The sequence below is a fragment of the Rattus rattus genome, chromosome 4 (genome assembly GCF_011064425.1).
Source record: "Rattus rattus isolate New Zealand chromosome 4, Rrattus_CSIRO_v1, whole genome shotgun sequence".
In the NCBI taxonomy this organism is placed as follows: Eukaryota; Metazoa; Chordata; class Mammalia; order Rodentia; family Muridae; genus Rattus; species Rattus rattus.
Genome location: NC_046157.1, coordinates 6,444,718 through 6,471,896, shown reverse-complemented (window position 1 = coordinate 6,471,896; position 27,179 = coordinate 6,444,718). Strand labels below are relative to the sequence as shown.

The 27,179-nt window shown below is 45.2% G+C and overlaps 1 protein-coding gene across 1 annotated transcript in view; it reads left to right on the top strand.

The window, feature by feature from the left end:
* Positions 1–4,952: 4,952 nt before the first annotated feature.
* Positions 4,953–27,179, top strand: part of Ehhadh (enoyl-CoA hydratase and 3-hydroxyacyl CoA dehydrogenase) — a 35,704-nt gene continuing 13,477 nt past the window's right edge. The window contains exons 1-5 of the mRNA XM_032900001.1: positions 4,953–5,077; positions 16,035–16,138; positions 19,797–19,966; positions 21,928–22,039; positions 25,449–25,553. Of these exons, the coding sequence (XP_032755892.1) occupies positions 5,004–5,077; positions 16,035–16,138; positions 19,797–19,966; positions 21,928–22,039; positions 25,449–25,553 (565 nt within the window). The 5' untranslated portion in view covers positions 4,953–5,003. The remainder of the gene's footprint in view (positions 5,078–16,034; positions 16,139–19,796; positions 19,967–21,927; positions 22,040–25,448; positions 25,554–27,179) is intronic.

Below are 27,179 nucleotides of genomic sequence, written 5' to 3'. Positions count from 1 at the left end.
AGCACAATTATCTATGGTGACAAGGCTGTACCCCAGAACACTCATGGGAACCAGATTGTCCCCCACAAGTGACAACAGCAACAACTTTCCACAGCCTGATCGTGGAACCAGAACTGAGATAACCAAACACTGGCACAACCAAGATCACCCATTCTGTCAGCTAGTCACAAACCAACTTCTTCCTTCATATCTCTTTTATATATAAAGTTGCAGCGTTCCTGTTAGCCCATGGAAGACAAACTTGCAGTCACCGTTCCATTTATCAGTTCTTCCCAGCATGCCATACTGATTAAACCTACTTTTTGTGACCTTCTACTCATCCCACCGCTTTGGGTGGCATATTAGAATAGGTGGCCAGGTCTAGTGTTGGGACCCTGAGCCAGGTCTTTTTTGCCTAAAGCCCTGGGGACAGAATCTCTTATCATGGTCTATTTTAATACATTTCATCTTGAAGATGTTATGGTTCTTAATGCCCCGCCCCTTTCTGTCCCACACTTGTGCAAGGAAGAAACCAACAGCTTATTTTCTTTGTTTAGAAATAAAATAAAAATTTAAAATAAAAACCAGATAATTCTCTTCATACGCACAGAACCAAACCTCACCACCTGTCTTTTATGAGAGTCCATTTTCTTTGTCAACTTGATAAGTCACACACAGTTATTTGGTGAAACGTTTTGTGTATTTCTGTAAAATAATTCCTTAAATGAAAATGACATTTCCATGTGTCGATTTTTTTTAAATTCATTTTTATGTGTGGTACCCTGACTTGCAGGGCAGTCGACCAGGGTCTGGGGTCCACCTAGGAGAGAATGGGGGACAAGAGACGCAAGGAACGGACAGTAAGTCAAGAAGTCTGATCAAGCTGACAATTTTTAATTTTTCTCAGGCAGAAGATATACTGGTAGGAGCAAAATGTGGAGAGGGGTTAGGTAACCACAAAAGAATGGGCCTGGCTCAATGACCAGGATGTTGGCTGGGTAAATCAGTCGGGGGTGGGGGTGGGGGGTGGGGGGTGGACAGTAGGGTGGGTGACTTAGTGACCTGACCACCAGTGCTAAACGACCTGACAACCAGATTTATTCTATCTGTTGAGTTCAAGCAGAACTGCAGGTGCAGGCTTAGGCATGGCTGTTTTGATCTAACATACGGCTAAAATACAATTGCCCTTGAATCTAGCATGAAGGCTGCTTCCAACATGAGGTGTTTTGTCTGCATGTATGCCCACATACCATGTGCAAACCTGATGCCTAAAGAGGTCTGAAGAAGGTCTCAGAGCCTTTTAGATTGGAATTACGGACAGTTGAGAAGCTTCCTTGTAGGTGTTGGGAATTGAACCCTGGTTCTCCGGAAGAGCAGCCAGTGCCCCAATTAGTTGGTTTTGAATAAAACATACAAAACTCCATAATATGGATGGGACTTGTCCAAGTGGTTGAAGGCTGTGAAAGGAAGAGGTTGAGGTAGGTGTCCTGAGGAAATGATAAGTCGGCCTCTGGGTGTCTATCTGCCTCTCGACTTGAGCTGCAGGACCCAAGCCTCATAGGATGCCAAGCTGCTGGCCTACACTGAGGGTCTCAGTTTGTTAGGCTACACGGTTGTGTGATCCGGTTCCTCAGAATGGGTCACATGTTAGTAGCCATGTGACCTTAAATAAATCACCTCTTTTAAAATTTCTTTCTGAACAAACACCATGATACTGTCATACAAAAATGAGTAAAACCGGGCTGGAGAGATGGCTCGGCGGTTAAGAACACTGACTGCTCTTCCAGAGGTCCTGAGTTCAATTCCCGGCAACCACCTGGTGGCTCACAACCATCTGTAATGGAATCTGATGCCCTCTTTTGGTGTGTCTGAAGACAGCTACAGTGTACTAATATACATAAATAAATCTTAAAAAAGAAAAAAGGAGGAAGAAAATGAGTAAAATGTACCACTGTGACCACTAGATGTCAGGAGGTAAAGTGTGAGTCTACCTCTGTTTTTCTCTGCTTCCCCTCCACCCCACCGCTACCCCCACCTCTCCTTTGACCTACTGAACTATTACCTACATTTGAGTGCCCCAAGACTTTGGGAGCTGATAGGTCTTAAACATTTGCTGAACAAGTAAAAAAGTAAATAAATTCCAGGAATAATTCTAGGCTTTTCTTTCCACATCTAGTGCCCTGCCCTTTTACCTATTAAAAGAACTTCTTTTTAAAGTACGGTGGTGAGTTTAGAATGGAAAGATGAAACCATAGAGAGGAATTTAGAGAAAACGGAGAAAAAGTCATTACATCCCTCTTGCTTGCATGTTTTTAAGCTTCATCTGTATAGCCTAGGGTGGTCTCAAACTCAGTCATCCTCCTGCCTCTGCCTCCCGAGTATTGGAATTGCAGCCTTGAACCACCACAGTACCATAACACCTTGTTCAGCAGAGCCAATGCCAAAACACCATGGTTTTGTGAGTGGACTTACTGTAAAACACAAGATGAAAACAGTGATCAAAATGGTCACATATTAATATCATTTTAGTATATTCTTACTTTTGGTGCACGCTTGAAAACTTACATAATGCAAAGTTAAAATGAGGAACGGTCATTAGTGACTCATGAATATTTTCCTTCCTGTCCATGAGACTGAATTTAAACTACCCCAAGGAACCTTTGGATTCTTTGCCTGACAGGAAACAGATTGAGCTTTTCAGTGGATAGGGATCTGGAGATGGGGAGAAATAGCCACCCCTGTTCCCTGCATAGGTAGAGGGAGACCTGCGTGATTAAGCAGGCAAAAATTCAGTATCCGTGGTAGGGTTCAACGTTTACACTCTGGGCACTGTATTAGTTTCAGTGCTTACAATGATTTCTTTGAAGCATCAACAAACCTGAGATACCTTGTGACCTGAGGGTGCAGGACGATGCAGTTGCTACAGTGAAAGTCATGTACTTAAAAAGAGGCAACCTACAGGTGGTATGGGGTGCACCCAAGAGGATGATATCCTATGAAATAGCACTTTGTACGTAGTGAGAATTTTGTTTTGTTTCTTAAAAACCCAACTATGGTGTGTGAATATGTTTTGTTTTAATCCCAGGTGTGGGACATGGGGCTGCTTCAGATTGTCCACAGCAGCTGACTGTGATTTGTCTCATGCTCTGGCAGGGGTGTGATTCTGCCACCCGAGGAGAGTTTGCATCAGGAGTTCTCGGGACTCTTGAGGGGATAGGAAAATGTCAGAAGCTGTCGGGGGCCGGTGGCCCCTGCAGCTGCTAGTGCTGCTTCCTGTTGCTGTGAGCAAAGAGATGAGAAAAAGAAATTGGATATCCTGATAACAAAGATTGGACTTGCCCCAAGGAGCTTGATGACCTTTAGCAGCAGGAAGTAGTTAAGGATATCTATGCCTCCTTTCCCTCTAACTTTCTTTCCCACTGACCTAATGTTGGGAGTTGGAAGGGCTGGAGGTGGAGAAGGATGGTCGATAATCCAGGAAAGTAGCCAAAAGTACGGTTATATTTAATAGAAGGATATGGAAGGTGACACAAAAGACTCTACACACAGCAACATGGCATAACCTACTTAACTGACATCCATAAACTCAGCAAATTTGGAACCCACCATACATGTAGACAATTTTGTACCATCAGGAAAAGAAAAATCAATGTGCTTCCACACATTGTATCCCTATTTCTGTTTTGCGACACTCAGAGAGGGACTAATTGATAGGATTGTGTGCGGCTGGGTTGTGAAGGAGCAGGAAGCATCAGCACTGGCTGAGCCTGATAGGAGCTGCCCTTCGAACTTTGTCCCCTAAATGCCTCACTTGCCTTTTGCTGATTCTGCTCCCACTGAGGTGCCAACTCTAAACAGCCAAGAAGTTTAATGGATTCATCCAGAAGCTTGCACCAAGAGCTGACTGTGGGAGACACCACAGAAAGTTCTGTGCTCAACTAAAATAAAAGTGCAGACCCGATGGCCACATGGAGATGTGCTTATTATCACCCCCTTGCTCCAAGGGGGTGGGATGTAATAAGGCTACTCAGTGCTATTAAACCTTGAACGCTACCTGCTCAGGTTCCTAGATGCTGGCACACCAGTATCTCCTAGACACCAGTATCTGAAGGGAGGTAAAGCTGAGGTTAATGCTTCTTATAGGAAGCGAGACCTGGGCTGGCTGTGAAGACTTCTGCCAACGGAACACACTAGGAGAGTTTGGGGACTAGCCATGGTTTTAGAGGCAGCAGACAGAGATTCCTGTCGCTTGTAAGTAGCTGCTTGCTACAAGGCTGTTGTTGTCATCGCTGCCATCTGAGGGCACACTTGAGTGGCTGGCTCTCCTTGACACGTGGGCTACGATTGTTGGAATGAGTCTGAACGATGCTCGTTACCGGGGCTTCCGGGGACTCAGCGTTTTTCTACTAGCCAGAACCTTTCTTAGTTTCAAGAAGTAATGCACCCGGAAATAATATTTAGACATTGTTAAAACGTGTAAAACATCAGCGAAGATTTACAAGGACGCCTTTACTTGTCAACCTGCACACTTGTCAACACTGTCATCTGGCTACTTGGTGGACTTTGGCAACCATGAGAAGCCATATGCAGCTGGAAGGACCGTGTCCCAGCTGAACTTTTAGAGGGAAGAGACAAGGCATGGTTTGTTGTCATACCCAGCCTACATTCAGCCCATAATATGTGTGCAGTTCCTGGACGAACTGTGAAAAATCCCAGCCTTTAGAAGGGACAGAACCAGAGAAGGCAGGGCCTTCTGTGCCTTGGTAAATGGCTGCTTTGTGAACAAGTGGTTTACTCCGGTGGTGTGACCCAGCAGCTCAGCTTGCCTTTGGACAATCCCTTTACTAGAGGAGGAGGATCACCCTCCTTGGAGCGCAGCCGGCCCGGCAGAGCACGAAGTGCAAGGGGCAGGAGGCAGTAGCAGCGGTTCCCATTGGCCCAGCGCGCGCCCCTCCTCTTGGGGCCGCCCAGAAAAGGAGCCCTGGGCTGCTCCAGACGTCAGAGGTGCCGGATACCTTGAGAAAATGGCTGAGTATCTGAGGCTGCCCCATTCCCTGGCGATGATCCGCCTCTGCAACCCGCCAGTCAACGCCGTCAGGTAACCCGGGACCGCGGGGTGTGGCGGGTCTGGGTGAGGGCTTGTCTCCGCTGGAAGCACGGGCCAATGGGCAGCTGTCCGCTGGTGACCTCACGGCGTGTTTACGTCTGGTTCTGGCGTGTCTGGAACCTACAGAGGTGAGTCTGGTGCAGCAAGTGGCTGTCTGAACCCCCTTCCTGCAACCCTCCTGCTGGCTTGCAACCCCAGCGTCTCTTTGAGGCCAAAAGCTATAGTTAACTGACTTGTAGAAAAGCAGAGTTTGGTTCCTGTGCGTGTCAACTCTCCTTGTCAGAGGAGGCCTACTGAATAGTATTTTCTGAAAGGCTGAAGTTTACTTCACCTACGATACCCTCCTGTGCAACGCTCTTAGCACATTACCGTTAAAAATGAGATCTGTTGTCTTTTTGAAAAAATGATGTTCATTTACCCTGTTCATTCCTTATCACCGCGAATAGAATATAATTCTATATTAGCCCCAGGAGGAGGCTAATATACATTAAAACCCATATATAACCCATACATTGCAGAAGTGGTAGACAGGATTGTGACAGAGACTGTATAATTTTCACTGGTGAGACCTTGCTAAAACACTTTTCCTAGGTGACACCTTACAGCCTAACGGACAAACCTGGGTGCCGTTCTAGCCCTGTTCACTCTGCAGGGGACCAGTGCAATGGGTTTAGGCTTACTTGCAGAACAGGGTGGTATGGGGGAAGGGGAAGAAGCCCGAGTGACCTTAGAGCTCCCACATTGGAAGCAGCCTCGGCAGCAAAGATCATGATTCCCGGTGGCTGCTAAGAGCCCCCTCCCCTAATCCTTCTCTGCCTATATCCTCTAGTCCTCTCCAGAGACCCGAGGGTACAATCAGGGTAAGGAGGGGTGGCTGGATAGTCTGGTAGTGTTCTGGTCCCGCCCTTCCATGACAATCAACCACCAACAATGATCTTTGGCAAACAAACTCACCAAACTTGCAGCGATTTGACTGGGAGAATAGTCCCGTGCAACGATGAGAACAGCTAACCATTCACCGGAGAGAGGGCGTTTATGAGAGGCCAAATAAATGATTCCTCCCAAGTCTAGCTCAGTAGATTAGTGACTTTACTGAAGTTAGTTACAAGACTATAGTTGCTTCTAAAACAATGGAACCCCTGGAAGCCAACCGCAACACAATGACTCATGGGACTCCTTACAATTGCTTCTGCTCCTGTAACCTTGGCGAGGGGCCTTATGAACCTTGCACGTTTCTGAGCTTCCTGAGCATCCTGAACATCAGACAATGTGTTTAGCTCCCAGTACCTCGTTAGTCTCTTTAGCTTCCCGGTCTTAGCCTTTCGCCCCTTCCAGGAAAGAATGCTTCAGGGCTGGAGAGATGGCTCAGCAGTTAAGAGCACTGACTGCTCTTCCAGAGGTCCTGAGTTCAAATCCCAGCAACCACATGGTGGCTCACAACCATCTGTAATGGAATGTGATGCCCTCTTCTGGTGTGTCTGAAGACAGTGACAGTGTACTTATATACATAAAATAAATAAATTAAAAAATTAAAAAAAAAAAGAATGCTTCAGTCCCAAGGAAGTAGCTGCACAGCAGCAGAATAAATAAAGCAAAAATGGGCCATTTGCTAAAAAATTCCCACCGCAGGCTGCTGGAGCAAAACCAAACAGATGCCAGGTTGGCACATGCATGGAATCGCAGCATTCAGGAGGCTGCAGTAGAACTGTTGATCTAGTCAGACCCCGTCTCAGAACAAACAAACAACATGAAAGAGGAGTCATGTTAATTTTAACTAAGATTTAAACCACACGGTTATTTAGTCTTATTTTTAAAGATTTGTTTATTTATTTTATGAGTGCACTGTAGCTGTCTTCAGACACACCAGAAGAGGGCATCAGATCCCATTACAGATGGTTGTGAGCCACCATGTGGTTGCTGGGAATTGAACTCAGGACCTCTGGAAGAGCAGTCAGTGCTCTTAACCGCTGAGCCATCTCTCCAGGCCAGATTTTATTTTTTAAGCTTGAAAATTATTATCATTTTATGTGTATGGGTCTTTTACCTGCATGTATATCTGTGTATCACATGCCCTGGTGTTGTTTGACTTTTTTGTTTGTTTGTTTTGAAACACGGTCTTACTTTGCAGTTCTGGCTGACCTAGACTAACTATGTGAACTAGGCTGGCCTTGAACTTGCCGAGAGCCACCTGCCTCTGCCTCCCAAATATTGGGATTAAAGGTATGTGCTACTACCCTTGGCTTAACCTGTACTTACTTTAATGTGAAGGATAGCATTGATTAATACATAATACGCAGAAATTACTGGCCACTTTTGGGGGGTGGGGCGGAAGCAAACTACTGGTCACTCCAATTTCATTCTTGATCTCAGCTCAGAAACCAGGAAGTGGTGACCACATGTGTTTTCATAAAGAAAGCATAAGCAATATGATCTTGTATCCACATGGGGGCTCATGGACTGACAGGATTACTTGATAAGGCATTCTATTGAACGCTCTGTTCACGAGGCACTATGTCCATCAAGCGGTAAGGAGGAAGATGTCCCATAGTCTCACAACTATTCCTTCTGGTGCCAGCCCGTGTGTTTCTTAGCCTGCTGGGTCCCTCCCCAGTTGGGAGAAAGCTTAAGTTAAATGAAACAGAGATTATAAATTACTCCACACTCGCAAGGCCTCCTTGAGCAGCCTGTGGTCAGTCCCCTGTAGTAGCCCCCTTTCTGAACATCTGCTTCAGCTTTGTGGAGATTTTTTTCTTGTCTTAGACCGTGCGCTTCCCCATGTGTTTCTCTGAACTTTTTTAGGTAAGTCGTTCATCCATTTTAATGGCTTAGCATCCTTGTTTTTTAACCTTAATTTTCTCCCCTCCCTTTCTCCATCTCTCCCTCTCACTCTTTCCCCCTTCCTTCTTCCTAATTTTATGCAGGAAGTTATCTCTCTCTACCTGAAATTGTAAACTGTCCAATTCTCTTTCCCCAACCAGTTAAAATCCTTCCTCGTTGGAGTGGGCAGCCATGTTGTTCTCCACTCTGGGAAGGTTCCGTTTCTTCCTAACTGAAGAACATGACTGCTTACTATCCCACGGACAATGGTTTTCAACATTTTTTTATTACTGTCATCTACTTAGTTAAGAAACCAAATTTGAAGGTGCACACATGCATATAGCCTGTAGAACTGAAAACAGAATTCCCCGAAACCCAGCCAATCCTTACATGCTATAGATTTCGGAATATTTAGTTTTCTCTCTCTCTTTCTTTCTTTCTTTCTTTCTTTCTTTCTTCCTTCCTTCCCTCCCTCCTTCCTTCCTTCCTTCCTTCCTTTCTTTTTTTAAGCTGATTGTAAGTAAAAACTTTGATTTGAGAAGCTTTGGTTTAAGTAACAACAGCGGAAAAAAAAAAAAAAAGAAAAGAAAAGAAGAAAAAAAAATCAGAAGGAAAATCCCGCTGTGGACAAAGAAGTTGAAGGGTTGGGTTTAGGCCAGCACTCAGAAAATGTTATCTTAAGTTTTTTTGTTTTTCTTTTTTTAACCTTTATATAGGTGTGCTGTGCATGAATGTGCGTTCACATTTACATGTGCGTGAGGGTGCGCTGTGTGTGAGTATGAAAGCTGGTGGTTGGCCTTGTAAGTCTTCCTTGCTTGAGGCTAAGGCAGTTGGACGCAGAACTCACCAATGTGGTTAGTCAAGTTAGCTTGTCCAAATGTCCCGGTCTCCTGGCCACCACACCCACCCAGCACTTACATAGGTTCTGGTCTCCAGTCACGGTGTGTGCTGCTTTTGTGGCAGGTACTTTACCTGAGCTATTTTCTTAGCCAGTGAATATTATCATCACCCTAGACTCCACTTACGCATCTGACTTTGGAAGGAGTGGGAGGGCAGGGGCAAAGCAGGGGTGTGGCAGGGGCAGGGGAGAGCCAAGGCACTTTCTCAGATCTCCCGTACACTACCTCGCTGGAGCCTCTCAGTCAGCTGAATTTAATAGAACCGTATCAGTTACAACCATTGACCTTCCTCATTTCTGAGTTTTCAAGGGTCTGGAAGAACGCAGGAGGGAGGGTGGGTTGGAATGAGAGAAGTCTTGTCTTCTCCTAACACTGACTGAGGTTAATTGCAGTTCAAATAGAGATCATCTCTTAAAAACAGCCAGCTCTTTGTATCCCTGGACTCACATCAGCCAACCACGGAGAGAGAGTGGTTTTATCCAGGATGTTTGGGTCTCTTTTTTGCACATACATCTCTCTTTTTTCTTGTATAAAAAAAACTATTAGCAAGCATTTTCATTTTCTGGGATATTATTAAACAGTCTAGAAATTAATACATTTTATATGCAGAATGTGACTTTTATGTTAGGGGCTTGAACATTATGAGGAGTTTGGAATTCTGGGAGGGATGGAAAGTCTTAGAACCAATTTCACACATATACTGGGGAGCGATTACGTGTAATTTTTGGACTTCTAAATATTATGTAATGCTTTAAAACCCATTTCATAATCAGGTTGGGGTTTCCAGTAGCCAGATGAAATCCAAGGTTCTGTTTGCCTTTCTCTGGGTTACAGGGTGAAAGGCAACTGGGGGAAAGGTAACCCTCGTACACAAGGGCAAGCATCCTCTGTGTCCCCTGAGGTTTGGACTCTTAGTTGCTGGCCTTAGCCAAAGTCCTCTCTAGCAGTTGGTTCTTTGAGGAGCTCTCTCCCTCTGGGTAAAGAGCAGGGATTTTGTTCCTTGACAGCTAATTCACTAAGTGTACAGATAACTCACTTAAGAAAATCCTTTTCTTTCCTTCCTCCCTTCCTCCCTCCTCAGCCCTTTTCTAGTTCTGGTTGTTTGTTTGTTTGAAGTTACACCTTTCCAGCCAGGTGACATATGCTAATTGAAATGATTTGGGGGGTTGGGGATTTAGTTCAGTGGTAGAGCGCTTGCAAGGCCCTGGGTTCGGTCCACAGCTCCGAAAAAAAAGAAAAAAGAAAAAAAAAAAAGAAAAAATAGAAATTATTTGGGTTTTTTTTCCCCCAAAGAAATAGTTTAGCTCCCTCATTGCTAGACTAACCGCTACATTTGCCTCTCTTCCCATGCATGTCAGCCCGGTTTCTAAGTGCGCAATACAAAGATTTCTATCCCTACCTCTGGAAACAGTAACTTTTGTTTTGTTTTGTTTTTTCTTTTGTAATTCACATAGTAAGAAACCTTATGTTTGATGTTACAACTAACAACACACACTCAGAACTGACAACTTTTTTTTTAAACACCAAACTTACCCCTAGAGGTTTCTTTGGCTTATTTTCTTAAGTTTCTGTTTTGGAAAAAATACTGATCATTTTTAGATGAGGCTTAATTTGATAAAGCTAAGACTTAAAAAATAAACAACGGTTGAAAATGAAAATCCCCCTGTAGTCAAAGAAGCTGAAAGACACGGTGGGCTCTCAGGAAATGTCTCCTCGCTCTGTGCCCACGCAGTGGGTACTTGTCTCCTCGTTCTGTGCCCCCACACAGTGGGCACTCGTCTCCTCGCCCTGTGGCCCCCACACAGTGGGCACTCGTCTTCTCATTCTGTGGTCCTCATTTAGTGGACACTCCTCTCCTCGCTCTGTGGGCCCCACACAGAGGACACTGAACTCCTCGTTCCGTGGTCCCGACACAGTGGGCACTCAATTCCTCACTCTGTCCTCTCTTCCTGGCAGTGTGGTGATGAGGACATGCTTGTCCTGGCTGCTGGGGTCTTTCCAGTGTTGCAGAGCTGTGTTTCCTCCAGAATCATCTGAATCTTTAAAGCTGGAACATTCCTTAGGGAACATAGGAGGCGCTAGACCCGGTGGCTCACAATTACCTTTTCCCTAGCTACGTTTCAGTTGCGGTAAAAATAAAAAAGGGCGAACCGGTTCGCGCGTGTACCCTGGCGGTCGAGCTCTCACTAGTTGTGGCTCCAGCGGGCTATTGGAACTAGCGCTAATTTATCTCCGCAGCTCCACGCTGTCCCCAAGTACTTTCTGCCCACTGTCCCAACACAGCACCCTGTCAGGCCGCCTGGCCCTCACTCGCAGCTCTCTTGGCTGGTTTCCACCACACCAGGCACACACATCCCAATTCCATGGTGGGCCGGTGTGTCCCGCCACCATACACTCCCTTGAACTCAATTAAGTCGCCACATGAAAGACCACATCACACAATATCCTCTGATCTAATTGATAAGATATAATTTGTCCATCTAGACATACAATCCATTCCTTAAGAATGTAATATGTGCAGAGAAGAATCTTAACATCTGCCGCCATGTTCTCTCAGCTGTTTTCCACTGGCTCCGGCCTCCTCTGCCTCTCTAAAACTTTTCTCCCGCCCATCCTTCCTTCTCGTCCAATGACAGGCCTCATTCTATCCTGTACCTGCCTTCACCTGCATAACAACATACCTACTACAATTTTCCCCTTAACCTAGAGAAAACAAAACACAGCTGGTTTCCTTTTCCAGTTTTTCCGATTTATGAAATTCCCCCCAAAATACCACAAAGAGGAGAGGCTAGGTAAAGTGGGAAGAACCAATACCTCACCCCAGTGGTGCCCACAGAGGTTGTCTTGACTCAGTTGGGGCCATATGTAATCCAGAAGGAAAAATAGCCTCCCCTCTGGCTTTCCTGTCTGCCATTCAGCCAACCCCCGGGTGAGGAACTGGCCACTCCCACCATGGAAGGTTCCCTAATGAATACATAATTTTCTCCTTGCAAATATTTTTTGAGTAGTGAGGTCTAACACTTATTTACATAGTGTTTCCAGGTTATGGGCAGCTGTGAGTAGTCTCATATTAATTCGATCTCATTTTCTATGAGGAACTTCACTCCAGGAGGATTTAGGTGCTCTGGGGAGAGGGAACCTATTTCCCAGATGCAGAGGGAAATGCATGTACCCTGTGAACTGGTAAACATTGTGTACAGTCGTCAAGCTGTGCCATGATACAGTTGCTAATTAACCAGTCAAAAGCAAGGGCTTTTATTTCCTCCCGGATCAAAGGTGAAAAGTCACTAGGGGAAAGGAAATGATTATAAGTGTGTTTACTGGGAGTAATCTGTGGATTTACCCGGAGAAACAGTTTAAATCCTTCATTGAGCATAGCCAGACAGTGTTTGCTTGAGTTCAGATGGCTGTTGGCCGAGTGTAGGTTCAGCACATGCTTGGTGACTGGGCTTGATCCTGGAAACAGTGGATTATAGGTGTGTGTGTGTGTGTGTGTGTGTGTGTGTGTGTGTGTGTGTGTGTGTGTGTGTTTTCCTATAGCAGCCATCCTTTCTCTTTATTTCTAGTTTTTGAGCTAATTTCTTTTGTTACCAAAAACATCCATGAAAAGAGGTGTGTGGTTGGGATGGGAAAAGCCCATCTCTCTTCACGCCATGGAGTGAGGTGATTTTGGTTGAGGTCAATCTTTCATTGTTGTGAGGGTTTGTTTTGGAGTTTTGAAACAAGATGTCACCCTGTACTGCAAGCTGGCCTTGAACTTGTGACAATACTCTTGCCTCAAGCATCCAAGTGCTGGGATTACAGATGTGAGCCACAGCTGGCTGCCATTCTTTACCCAGAAGGAAAATACAGTGACTTTCTGTACCCCTGGGTGTCCCATCTGCCATTCAGCCTAAACAGATTTTTAACAATGTAACTACACACGGGATGCCTGCGGCCTGATGAACACAGACTTCTGGGAAATCTGAGTAGGGAATCACAGGCTTCATGCCACTGATCCACTCTCCCCATAACAGGCCTCCACAGGTGGGCATTTCCATAGCTTAGCCTTGGCCCTGGAAGGACGCCCACATCCACTGCATGTGCCTTGTCATGTCATGGCTCATAATCTGTTTTCCTCATCAGACTTCATTTCTAATTAACCAGTCAAGAGCAAAAGGTTAAAGGATAAAAAAATAACTAGGGAAAAGGTAGTTGTCATGCCAAGGGAATATGAGGAGGAAGATCCATCCAAGGAGTTCTGTGTTTGTTGGGGCTGGGCCTAAGCCGGTAGCTCTTAATACAGTAGCTCCTTCCCCGGAGGCTCTCCCTTAAGGCTGTAGCCAATTCCTGTTCCCACTGCACTTTCTCAGACCTGGGAGAGGAATGGCTCCTTTGTTCCCAAGGACTTCCTTGTTCTGTTTTAAAGAGGTTCTCACCAGTTTCTCGAGGGTCAGCTTGTTCACCAAGTGAATATGTTCCCAGTTTCCCCTCTGTTTTATTCTTTAGTTCCTTCTCATTTTTAATTTTTAATGGGGAATTGTCTTTCTAGCTTATTGAGTCTTTTCTTTCTTTTTCCCTTTTTTTTTCTTTTCTTTTTCTTCCCCTTGTCCTCGAATATTTTCTTTTCTTTTTTTTTTTTTAAAGACAAGGTCTCGGTATGTAGCTTCAGCCCACAGAGATCCACTAGTTTTCCCCTCCCAAGTTCCTAGATTAAAGGTGAGAGCCATCACGATTACGTACTGCACTGCTGTTTGAATAATTCTTCTTCTCTTCCCCCAAAACTATTATAAATCCTTAACCGATGTCTTAGCCAAATTTCTTCTGTTCCAGTCAAAGTCTAGGGTCTCTGAGTAGTCCGACAACTTTCCCAGAACAGCGCCTTTCACCCTGTGGAAGATACTATGTATTTTACCTGAACTAGGAACACCTGCACACAAAAAGCACAGCTGAAAATAATACTTCTTGAACTCGAAACCTAACCTCATCTGTTTGGCCAGTTTTATTTTCTTATTTGTTAATTTCTTTTTGAAAAATTGCACAAATTTGATTTAATAAACTTTAGGTGGTTCCTGCTCATTTTGTTTTTGTTTTAATAATTCCAAAGGGAAAGGCTCATGGAGTAAAGCGGGCCATGGGTCACATGTCTTTCTAGCATCCGTTCTCCTGCTTGAGAGAGAGACACTTAAATACCCCTCACCCGGCCCAGTCAAACCTTGTTATTTGTAGCCGTTTTTCTTCTCAGAGTTTTCAAAATGAACAAAAAATGTGTATAAAAGAGGAGGGGATGGTTGCCATGTGAACCCCCAGCGCTCTCCTCAGTGGCTCCCAGGAGAGGGAGATCCAGAAGGAGACAGCTTGGCTATGGGGTCCATACCCACCATTTACCCACAGAGAGAGAATAGTGTTCAGTCCACTACAGTTGAGTTCCCAACGAGGATGTGACTTTTCTTTGTCATTATTCCCTAAACAGTGTACTGTGAGCTGTGCAGCATGCTTATTTTATGGTTTATTGTAAATAGTTTGGAAATGAAGATTTGTATGGGGTGTGTGGAAATACTGCAGTGTTTTATCTGCCAGACTTTGAATTTGTGAGGGGTTTTGTTAGGCTGGGGGCATGGTTTCCCAGAAGCAATCCCACCTGGATTCTGAAGGACAACTCCTTAGCCTTTTGGACTTCTTGGTATTATATAACGTCTCAGATTCTGTTTATTCCGTTTCCTATTAATAAAGCAGGAGTGGGAGGTTTTGTTTAATTGTATGTAGGTAAAATGTAACTGGGTGGAAGGTAATTATGGCTCATGAGGGCAAGTATTTACTGTAGTCTGTGGATCTGTCTTGTTGATCTTAGCACCTCTTCTGTAACAGTTTGCTTTTCCATTTGGCTTGAAATTTTCACACTGTATACACAAGAAGGACAATCGTGCCCAGAATACATAGAATTCCAAGCAGAACGGGTTAGAGCTTGCTGCTGTCTTCCTTGCAGCTGACAGCCCACGATTTTCTAGGTTCCCCCTCCTTCACCAGCCTCATCCACTTGGCAAATTCTCTTTCCCTTGTGACAACTCTCCCGAATGGGATCGCCGAGTCTTCCCCACTTCTGGAAAGCAGACAGACCTGGAGGATGACCATTAGCTGGAGTTCCTGTACCTCTGGCACAGTTACCCTCCCGAGGGTTTAGCTGTATTTTCTGTAGCTGTCTCCCTCATATACTGAAAAGCATCTACTGCAGGCCGTGCTCAACGTTTCTTTGCCTTGCCTTTTCCTCCTAAATTAATTAGGGTGTAATGTGGCTGCCACAGACAGAAAACTTTCAAAGACTGTGAATTAAACGAAGGCTAGTGATTTCTCTCACCGCGGTCCTGAGTAGCTGCTCCGCAACCCCGTGACTGTCCTGCCGTCCTCTGTACATACATACATTCTACCTCTTGGTACAAGAAGGATATTTCCGTCCAGCCAGCTCACCCGCATTCTTGCCAGGAGTAAGAAGGAAAGAAAAGTAGGAAATTATGCCCACTGTTTTTCCAGAAATCTTCCTCAATGATGCACAAATCAGATAGAGAACTTGGTGCCTAGGTCAGACTGTACTGCAAAGCATACTGGGAAATGTAGTCTTTGTTTTGGGCCACCCTGGATCTAGCTAAGAAGCAGGTGTTAGAAGAATGGATGTGGCTCAGTGGTTAAGAGCACTGACTGCTATTCCAGAGGTCCTGAGTTCAATTGCCAACAACCACATGGTGGCTCACAACCATCTGTAGTTAAAAAAATAAAAATGGATGTTTGAAATAACTAGCAGCCCTGCCTCATGTCCTAGACAGGTTCTCCTTTATCTTTTCTGTTTTGGAAGTATGAGAAATTGAAGGGAAAGCTGCCCTTTCCTGTTCTGCCTGCCTTCTTTGTACCTTCACCGCCGCCCTCTCAGATCCTTTACATGGTAGTTGTGTATACCTATCAGGTAACTCTGTACTTGTGATATCAGGTACAGTTAGTTCAGAACTGGTTACTAATTTTTCATGATCAAAGTTAGAGCACAATGGAGGAAAATAATATTGCCTTAAAGTAGGTTTATTTTATTAGCCCAGCTCTTAATTGACAGTAGACATTTTATTGATTGAACAAATAGTGAAAATTCTATGGTAAGAATCTGTATATATATTTTTTTAATCCATCATAGCTGTTCAGTGGTTTGCTAATAAAGAAGATGACAGAAATTTAATTTTGGTTAATTTGCTTTATGAATTTTTTTCTTTTAGTCCAACTGTAATCAGGGAAGTAAGAAATGGACTCCAGAAAGCTGGATCGGACCACACGGTTAAAGCCATTGTGATCTGTGGAGCAAACGGAAACTTCTGTGCAGGTAACTGCGCGTCTCCATCTCTCCTTACCCCTTATACTCAGACTACGCCCAGCAATGCATCGGCTGTCCCTGTGGGTAATGACTAGGGGGACACTGGAGTGGAGGCGAAAAGCATCATGGGTGATGGGGCATATCTGTCCCAAGACAGACCTAGACAGGACTGAGCCTTTGAAGAACATTTTGTTAGTAACTGCCTCCTGCTGTAAACTGGCTGATGTGTGTCTGCTCCACATACGTCTCTTCTATTCTGTAAGAGCTTGGGCCAGTCTCTGATATCCTTACCTCATCGTCTCTGCCTATAGAGTAGGGCCCATAATTTCTAGCAGAAGGAGGTTGTGTGAGATTAAGTGCTTTAGCTGAGTACCCTTGTACGGTGTCTGTATCCAGAACTTGTGCAGGAAGCGCGACTGTTTATTCGGACAGCCCCGCCCCCAGTGACCTCAGCACTGCTTCTCTGGGTCTGCACAACAATGCACAGCACAAGTATCTAAAGCAATGACTCTTTTGGTGTAGTCTGTAGCACCGCCTTCTTTCCCTGCCCCAAGAATGAACGTATTGCACCCTTTGGCGGAAGTCACGTGGGAATGAGGGTCCAATAGCAGAGCTCTTCAGTGTTTGTAAATGGTAACCTGGGATTACGCCAGTTCCTAGGGTCAGGATTAAAAACAATATAAAAATACTGGCCATAAAATCACTGCTTACGTTGCCTGCTCAGTGCCGTAGAGATTACTCACTAACCAAAAACAAAACAGTATGTTTTTAAACATTTTAATGCTCGGCAAGTCCAGGTGAGGATGGCGGGAGAAGAGACAGATTAAATTAATCTCACTAGACTCTGAAGCTTGCAGCCGTGATTTGAAGCCTGACAAGGGTCAGAATCATGGGGAGCCCGATTTTCTGCATGAGGAGAGGTGACAATCGGAATGTGATATAACTTGTGGGCTGAATAATGTTGCTTTTTAAGGAAGTTATCAGAAATGGTCCACTTTGATTAGTAGACATGCGTAGGACGGTGAACCTCCAAACAGGGGAAGGCGCCCTCTTCGCAAACACATCAGCATAGTTACAAAGATCAGTCGGGAACCGGAGCATAACATTTGGGGGTACAGTGTTATGAAATAAAAAGAAGCAGGCGTGCAAGTAGTGGGGACCTGGCAGGCCCGTGACAAGGTGTCCCCTGAGCAACCGCACCGTGAGACAGACCTGGCGTAAGGGAGAGTTACCTGGGGGAGGGGAAGGAGTGAGGACCTGGAGAAGGGGCGGAAGCAGACATTCCTACACATCAAATACGATTAAAATTAAAGAAGAGAGGGAAAGCAAAACCAGTGCATTTGCGTGCAAGGGTCCTCTCCCGTGGCCTCAGCACTTCGAAGGCTAAAGGAGGAGAGTTATGAGTGCGAGGTCAGCCTGGGCTATATAATGAGCTCAAGGCAAGTTCAGGTTACACAGTGAGACAGCCTCAAAGGAAGAGAGCCGGGGGGGGGAGGGGGGGCACAAAATAACATCCATCATGACACAGTCATCGCAACTACATGTTCTCAGCCGCTGCAGCCATTCGTACTGGGCCTGCACAAGATCGGTTCTATCCTTAGACAGCTGTGGTGGGGGAGGGGCACTTGGGCCCTGCCTCTCCCTGCCGAACTACTGACCTCTGGTAGATGCTGGGAGAGGGACAGTCATTGCCTTCCGTGGATACTGCTAGCCAGCAGCCTCTAGTGGATAATTCCAAACCCGTGGTAACGCAGATGGTTCTAGCTAAACTTACGAAGCAAAACACAAAGGCATGGATGTGGGAAAGGGATTTTGTGGAGAGTGGGTGTTTCAGGAGTGGGGGGAACATAAGAGAGGGTGAGGTGTATAAAACTCTCAAAGAACAAATTTAATTGTTTTAAAAAAGCTGAAAAACAAAACAAACAGGTAACATCAAAGATGCTAGAAATATGATTTATGAAAAACTGTATTTACTAAGAGTGACTTAAAGAGAAGCAAAACCCAAGCAGTTGTATAACCATTAAAGGAAGGGAATCAGAGTCGTGTGTGGTGGCACAGGCCTGTGATCTTAACTCAGGAACCGGAGGACCCCTGACCTGTACGATGAGTTTCCTACAGCCTGAACTCCATGGCAACGCCCTAATAAATCAAAAATCAAATCAATTGGTAATCAGGAAACTCACAAAATAAATTCTAGACCCAGGAGGCATCATTGGCAAACTCTCCTACAAATTAAAAAATACGGCTCCAACTTTACCGGAAGATTCTAGGAAGGAGAGAGGTGGAGCCTGGAAGCTTCTCATGCTTAGTGTCCTGAGGCTGCTGTAACAAGTTCTCCTGAGCTTTGATATATTATATTTAATTTAATTGTTGCATCTCGACCAACTGGTTAATAACTCAAAACGTTGAATTTCTTACTGGGAATGCAGAGGATCACACTAGGTAAGGGGTTGGTAGGAAACCTAAAGGACACGGGGTGTGGGACCGGCTGTGCAGCTCATGGCCTGGCATATTCATGCGATGCGGGCGAGGAGGGAGAGGAATGAAGCAGGTAATAAGTTGAACACAAACTTATCTTTTAATTTAAACGTTTTTTTTTCAGTCTGGAGACTAAACCCAGGCCCTGTGCATGCTATATGGCACTATATAGCCAGCCCTGAAATAATTCATTTTCAAAGAATAGATGCCACCCTATGGAAACACTGTAGGACTTACTTGTTCTGTCTGGTAAAGACAAAAATAAGGTTTCACAGTACGTTCTCCTTGTTGAAAATGCATACTGAACTTCAAGTGAGTCAAGATAGGTATTGAGACAAAAAGAGCAAATTGCACTTGCAGCCATAAATCCATTTACATAGGCGTGGGAGGACTAAGAACTGAGCAAAGCTTTATCTCTGCGATGGCATTTAGGTGGTCCTTCGTGGTGGTTGTTGTACAGGTTTTACATTTTTATAATCCCCGCATCGTTTTTATAATCCAGAAAGACGAGCCATGTTAATTTTCTTACTCATAAGAAACCTATGAGGGGCTGGAGAATGGCTCAGTGGTTAAGAGCACTGGCAGCTCTTGCACAGGACTGGGGTTTGATTCCCATTCACACCGTGGTGGAATGGCCACTCACCACCATCGGTAACTCCAGTTCTGAGGAATCTAGCGCCCTCTTCTGACCTCTACAGGCACTGCATGCATATGTACTCAACGTACCATGCAGACAAAATCCTCATACCTATAAAACAAAAATAAAGAAATCATTTAAAAAATGCTTTCGGGAAATCTATCTATGCTTAACTGGTTACTGACACAACACATAGGCAATCTGCCTTTTACAATGGCACCTTACACTGTGATGGTCTGTGCTCTTACTGAAGAAACGGTGACATTCTTCTAAAATAGGTTGGTGAACAGCAAGAGGCACTGATTCCCAAAATGATTGACTTGGTAAAGAACCTAGTTCTTTTTTCTGAGCTTTTAAAATTTCCAGAACTTAATGGGAGCATAGAATTTGGTTCACCATAAAGATTGGATTTTTCTCTCATTACCTTCTGTTTATAGTCTGAGAACAGAGCACCTCTCAGCCCCAGGGCTTCTAAGACTGGCTGGGTCCCCTCGTGTTAGTGATCAAGGCTCAGTCCTTCTGAACCACTTCTCCTTGTCCCTGTGTCTTTAGGTGCTGATATCCATGGCTTTAGTGCTTCTACCCCTGGCCTTGCATTAGGAAGCTTGGTAGATGAAATACAGAGATACCAGAAGCCTGTGTTGGCCGCTATCCAAGGTGTGGCTCTCGGAGGAGGACTGGAGCTGGCCCTGGGCTGTCACTATCGGATTGCCAATGCAAAGGTAAGAGGTGCCTAGGGGTGCAGTTAGGGTGGGCCCTGCCTTCAGTGCCAGCTCTAAGTGCGGTTATGCCTGTGGCTGATGGCTTGGAACGGCTGACTTACTGCTGACAGTCCTGTGCGCCTTGACTGCTGGTGCCCCCTTTTCACAGCGTTCCCTGGGCCTTAGGTTCCAGAGTTGTTCTGAGGACGTTCCACTGGGACTGGGGCTCCACCACTCTGCACTTTGATTGGTTGTGGTTTTCTATAACGGTCTTCAAGAGTTACAAAGAGATGCTTCCTTGAGGAGGGGTGAGGACTACACTCATCTGGGGATTAGGGCAAATATCTGGCTGGTGACTGTGTTCTTCAGTAAAGTGGTGCTTGTAGGCTCCCCCTCCAAGACCTTCTGACCTCTTGAGCCATGTAAGTCGGCTAGGTCTCCAGTTCCAGGAAGGACTGCCCTTTGTTGAGCAGGCCTTACGTCCAGTTAGAGAGCTGCTGGTTACCATGAAGGTGCGGGTGCTGCCACTGCACTCGTGGTGCTTGCTTTCGTTCATGGGCTTCATGACTGGCTTATGCGGTTGGTTGCTTCCCTCCTTTGGAAGCTGTGTACCAGGTAAGCTAGTCCTCGGGGAGGCTTTTAGGTCAATTCCAGCTCCATAGCCTCTGGGGCCCATTTCCAAAGTGCATAATGCCCTCAGCAGCAGAGACTTTCCGTCCATCTCTGGGAGGCAACAGAAGGCAAACAGTAAGATGCGACAGTGTGCTGGGAGCCTCTTGGTCACTCATGACCAATCGCTCAAACAGAGACCTCTCATGCCTGGTGGGTTTTTGTTTTGTTTCGTTAAATACCCTATGGATAGCATATGTGTTAAATACCCCTCGTGGGTAGCATTGTCAGCTCAGATGGGAAAAATGCCATTTAAAACACATACATAGGGCTGGAGAGATGGCTCAGCAGTTAAAAGAACTGAGTGCTCTCCCAGAGATCCTGAGTACAATTCCCAGCAACCACACGGTGGCTCACAACCGTCTGTAATTGGATCTGATGCCCTCTTCTGGTGTGTCTGAAGACAGCAGCAGTGTACTCATTACATGAAACGAATAAATAAACCTAAAAAAGAAAGCCATATATGTATTCATAGATACAGATTCAGATTATATGTAATCTTAGGTAGAGAGATAATAGCTTGCTCCCTTATGACTCTTTCAGACATTTTGACAGCTTATCCTCTTCCCTCTTTCCTCTGGTTTTTATTCCCTTTCCTAATGAAAACTCCCCCCTCCCCCATTGTTACTGTTTTCCCTTGAGAACTACTTGTACCCTGATGGTCCCTTCTCTACTGAAAACTGTGAAACACGTCATGGATACGCATGCCGTCCTTGGCAGCTCCCAGGCCAGGCATCTCTGCATAGTTTGAGAGCCTGTGCTGCCAGGCTGAGCGCCTGCCTTGTTTTATTATACTCATTTGGCAGGCAGGCGGCAAGTGGGTTTCATCCTGGCTTACGTTCATATCCCCAGTGGCCACTGATACTTACTGAGCACCATTGGCCACTCATGTCCTTTCTTTGGGGTGTTGTTTGCTCAGATAATCAGCCCATTATCAGTTGGTTGTCCTTTTATTGTTAGGTTGTGAGTATTCTTTGTAGCGTCTGGAGATGGGAGAAGCTCTGTATCACTCTTTCTCCTCCTCTGGGTTTTCTTTACTTTCTGATACTTGTGGGAACTCCGAGAGCCCTAGAGGCTACTTTGTTTTCTGTGACATGTCACTGTGGAGTCAAAGGGGAAAATGTGCCCAAGCAAGGGTATGTGGAAAGACAGGGATTAAAGGAGACAGCAGACACAGACTGTGCGTGCCCTCTGGACACTGTTGCAGATTTCAGTGAAACTGTTTCTTATGGGTGGGATGTCAGGAGTGCGCTTGTCTACTATCTCATTTCACTGTTTCCTAAGGTGGGGGTTCTTCCTTTAATGTTTTGTAGGCTCGTGTCGGCTTGCCAGAAGTCACACTGGGGATTCTTCCTGGTGCAAGAGGAACCCAGCTTCTCCCCAGGGTCGTTGGAGTTCCTGTTGCTCTTGACTTAATTACCTCAGGTCAGTGGAAACCCCGGCTGTGATTGGATCAATGTGGAGAACTAGGCCAGCATCTAGGCAATCTTATCTTGGTCACTTACCGCCCACCTGAGTTCTAAGGAGTCTACTTTAGCTTCTCTGACTCCAAATTTTGTCATCTGTGAAATAGAAACAGTAACTTTCCTGAGCACTTCCCAAACGTTTCTATGAGGAGCCCACGAGAGACATATTACAGTTTATCCTTTTATCCATAGACTACATGCTCATATAGGAACATAATAATCAGACCTGGTTTAGAAAGTTTAATGTCTGGGGCCATGGGTGTACTTTAGTTGGTAGAGCGCTTGTCTAGCATTTGTGAAACTTGGGTTGACTCCTTGGCATAAAACCAGGTTCCACTGCATAAAACCCGGTGTGGTGATTCCTGACTAATCCTAGCACTCAGTAGTTATAGGCAGGAAGGCTCTTTTTCAGCCATATAGTGTGGTGAGGGCTAGACCTAGCGACAAGGAAGGGAGGAAGGAAGAAAGGAAGGAAGAAAGGAAGGAAGAAAGGAAGACAGGTGGGCAGGTGGGCATAATAGCCAAAAGAATTAAAACTAGAATTTTCAAATTTAGGTACCAGTGACTGAATTATTCATTTTCAAGGTATTAAGATAATAGTTTTTTTTGTTTTGTTTTGTTTTGTTTTTTGGTTCTTTTTTTCAGAGCTGGGGACCGAACCCAGGGCCTTGCGCTTCCTAGGCAAGCACTCTACCACTGAGCTAAATCCCCAACCCCTAAGATAATAGTTTAAGTGAAAGTTTTTCTTTTTGAATGGGGAATTGAAAAAAAACGTGATTTTCCTTTGAGGCGAGGTTGGAAGACAGAATGAGTACTTATTCCAAACAAGCATGGTTCATTGTGAACCTGTGGGCCATCTTTCCTCTCACCATGTGCACAGTAGCGGCATCTACCAGAGGGCGATGCAGATTGGAAACTGTGCTTAGGCCCCTCTTAGAATTCCCAATTCCTTAGCTCTAGCTGTTTTCTAAGATCAAGATGAGGCTCTCATTTGCAGATGATAGCCTAGCGAATGAGCAGTTAACATAGCAAAGGTGCAAATTCTGTTATTTTAGCAAAAAGTTGTGCTAGCATGTAATGAATTTCTCATCATTTTAAAAATTATCTCATTCAGAAAGCTTTCTAAGGTTCCCAGTTTTAATTTCCAGTATAGTAAATATTGACAGATACAACCTATGTGATAGTAGATCTTTAATTCCTAAGGATATAAATGGAACTAATATTAGAGATCTATATGCTCTGATTAAAAACTGACAGAAAAGCAATATGCATGTGGGCCAACATAGAAGCCATCAGTCTATATGAATTAAAAATAGCTTTGTCCTTTTAAAAGAGGCGTGTGGAAGGAAAGTTAGAAAAACTCGATGTATTGAATTCAAGTTCATTCAAACAGTCCCATTATCAATCGTTTAATATGAGGGTATTTTAAAGGATGGAAAGTATTCGAAGTGGCTTCAGTTTCTTCAGAGAATGCTTGGAATTCAGAATTCTACGGGAATTCAGTGCACGTGAGACGGGCTATTCAGCAAAAGACAAAATAGAAACAGAATCATAGAATATCTGAGGGAATAAAAGTGGTGGGTTCTAAGTTGGCAAACCCTAAGGTTTACAGAATTAAGTCAGTGAGGAAATTGAAGAAACTAGTCCAGAAGCCAGAAGTGCCCCAGAGAAAAATCAGGAAGAAAAACGACTTCTTAAACAAAGAGAATTGAAGGGAACTTGGCTTGGGTTTTTGCCCACAGCGTGATTCACGGGACGCTGCTAGCTTTGCCCACGGCACTGACTCATGGGATGCCACCATGCTAGCCTCATGAGAAAAGAAGCAGAAACTCCGAGATGGACAGGTTTTGACTTGTGTAGCAAAGGCTCGGTGAATAGGGAGACACTAGTCCAGTAACCCACGCCTGTCTTCTGGAGTAGATGTTGCGATCTGGCGGCTGGGTTGGTAGTTGATTTTAAAGTGATAGCTCAGAAACGTTCCATGAAGACCTTGAAATTTTAAGCTTTGGAAAAAATCTTGAAGAAACTTGGAAAGAAACATGGCAATGTCAAATGTGTGGGAGGTGCTCCGTGCTCCGGTCACTCTGGGGTCTGCCTACGGCTCATCTTCCAGCGCTATTGGCTCACAGCCTGCGAGACAGAGGTCCGGTCCACACTGTGTGTGGCCCAGGAAAGAATGATTCTCAGCCTGGCTGAGGCTTTGGATTGAGCCTGCAGGGCCTCCTTGTGTTTACTCGTTAGTAGTTTGGATCAGAATTAGGCCTGTTGTTAAGGCATTATTAAACTGAAAACACAGCCATAATATTCTTTTTTTTTTTTTCTTTTCTTTTTTTCGGAGCTGGGGACCGAACCCAGGGCCTTGTGCTTGCTAGGCAAGCGCCCTACCACTGAGCTAAATCCCCAACCCCCATAATATTCTTTCTGTGAGCCTCAAGAGCTTGGTAAGAGCCAGCCCCTGCGTGGGCAGCTCTCGTTTCCCCATCTTGTTGCCCCAGGGCTCCGTGTAGTGCCCAGGTTCATTTTCTATGCCTTGGTCTTTTTGCCCTGCCCAAGCAGGATCACTTTGGCTCACCCAAGAGTCTTTATACTGATGACACTTGACACCACTCGCCTGCCCCACCCTCCTCAATGGAGGAGGTTTGGACGGCTGTTGGGGTAGCAGTTGCTGACCCTCAGCAGAGCTCTGATTCTAGTAAGCTTGGGATTAGGGGCTTCACGTCCCTGCCCGGACATTGAAGGAGCAGTTGTTGAAGTGTCTGCATCCTTGGAATCTCCATAGACAGTTCCTGGTTTGCAGTAGATACAATGTAGATATTCTGCGTTCTGTTGCTTTCTTCTTCTACTACACCCCAAACCCAACCATTTCACCCACTTCTGTAGAGACACACAGGTTATACACCTCTATAAGGATCTAAAGAGACCGCTCAGAATCACTCTTTTACTCAGAATTACCATGGTAAGCATAATCACCTCCATTATCAGAGATGAAATCGGAGTCCTTGTACAGTCCCTCGTTTCTCTAATAGTAAGAATCAGAGCTGCCGTTTGAATTCAAGCTTCGTGGCTACATCTGTAGTGCAGTTCAACCACTACAGTCCAGCCCCGGCACGGTGGTGCACAGGAGTCAGAGACGAGCCGATCTCTGAGTTTGAGACCAGCCTGGGTTATCCGTGGAGTTCCTGGGCAGTCAGAGCTACACGGTGAGACCCTGTCTCAAAAACAAATCATCAAGTACACCAGTCAGGTCATTAGGCATTTCACGGACCAGTTGGCATCTCCAGGAATGGCAACCTTCCCCACCAGACAGAGCAACGCCCCAGTTTGTTCTCACACCGTTCTTTGATTTCTTTTATTCCCTTTTGCTCCAGGAAAATATCTTTCAGCAGATGAAGCACTCAGGCTTGGAATTCTGGATGCAGTCGTGAAGTCAGACCCAGTTGAAGAAGCCATCAAATTTGCTCAGAAGATTATAGGTAAACAATAATAAAAAAAAATAGTGCAAGATCAGGAACACGCTAAGTGTGCATTCTACTAAGGAATCCCGTAAGTAGCTGATGGGGCCTCCATGTAGTAGAATGCAGCTTCAACGCTTGGTACATTGTATCAGCTAATGAAAAGAATGTTATTTTAGGTGGTGCTTTGCAGACAGTGTAACAGAACAAGGTAGGGTGGGAGAGAAGGTGTATATGCCGAGAATGGGTATGCGTGCCTGCTGGCTGTGCCTGAAGCTTCCGGGAGTGCTCCTGGGCAGAGGAACTGCACATTTGTGAGCTTTGGGCATTTTATACCCTATGAGTGTTTTTCTGCTTGAAAAGTAGAATTAAAGTTGAGACAGAGGAACAAACATGTGGCTGGTTGGGATCTGCACAGCTCTCAGAGACAGCATGGCCTCTGGAGCTTTCTGCCCCTGCCATCCCTGCAGACCAAGCGTGCCTTTAGCACCACTCACTCATAGTGGCTCACTGATTTTTGCTGTTGTTTTTAACTTCAAGCTGTGCCTTTAAATCTAGAAAAATTTGAAACCGTGGCTGAGGATATAACTGGGAGATGAGTGCAAAGCCAGAGTTCAATTCCTACTAGCCTTCTTGTGAGAAAATCGCAACAGAAGCCAAGCGGTTTGATAACTTCTGTGGGAAAGTTCGTGGAGGCTGGAGCCCCTCACAGAAGCTAAAATTGCCTAAGAAAATACTTGTGAGGATTGTCGGGCTCCAGGCAGTATGGAGTGTGTGCTAGTGACAGAAGGCTCGGGGTCACTTCGAGGTGTGCCTCTGGCAGGGACCAATTTTTTTTTTTTAAACATCTTTTTTTATGGTTCGACTAAGTGGCATTCACACTACAAAGATAAGGGGTTCCAATGGGAAAATACTGCTGCCTTCTAACCAGGAGTCAGCAAGTCCTGCCCACACGGAGCTGTCCTACCTGCAGTATTCTGCCTCCAGAGTGGTGCTCTGCCTCCCAGGCTGCTGTCACAGGTCTGTGGCCCTGTGCTCCAGGGAGGGCTGCTTAGCTTGTGGGCACTGACCTGGCTCGTAGCTCGGAACCGACCTAGCTTGTGAGCATCGACTTGCACAATTCGTTTGCAGAGAGTGCCCTAGGCCATTCTAGGAATGGGCCTCAAGTTCATACTATTGATTTTTCTTAATATTTTATTTATTTATTATATAGGAGTACACTGTAGCTGTCTTCAGACACACCAGAAGAGGGCATCAGATCTCACTACAGATGGTTGTGAGCCACCATGTGGTTGCTGGGATTTGAACTCAGGACCTCTGATAGAGCAGTCAGTGCTCTTAACCACTGAGCCATCTCTCCAGCCCACTATTGATTTTTCTTAATGATGATCTGGGTTTTTGTTTGTTTGTTTGTTTTTTAATTGTATGTATGTGAGTATGTAAGACCCGAGAAAAGCCCTCTGAGCCCTACATTTGGGATGTCCCACTCACAGAGACACAGAGATGGAGATCGATGCAAGAGGTTTAATGATCCAGTGCACTGGGGTGGCCCTGTAATCAGGACAAAGGCATCCTTGAAGAACAAAAGCTTTAGGTTACAGCAAGAGTTGGTTATTTCTCATTGGTGGGACCTATTACTTTTTGAAT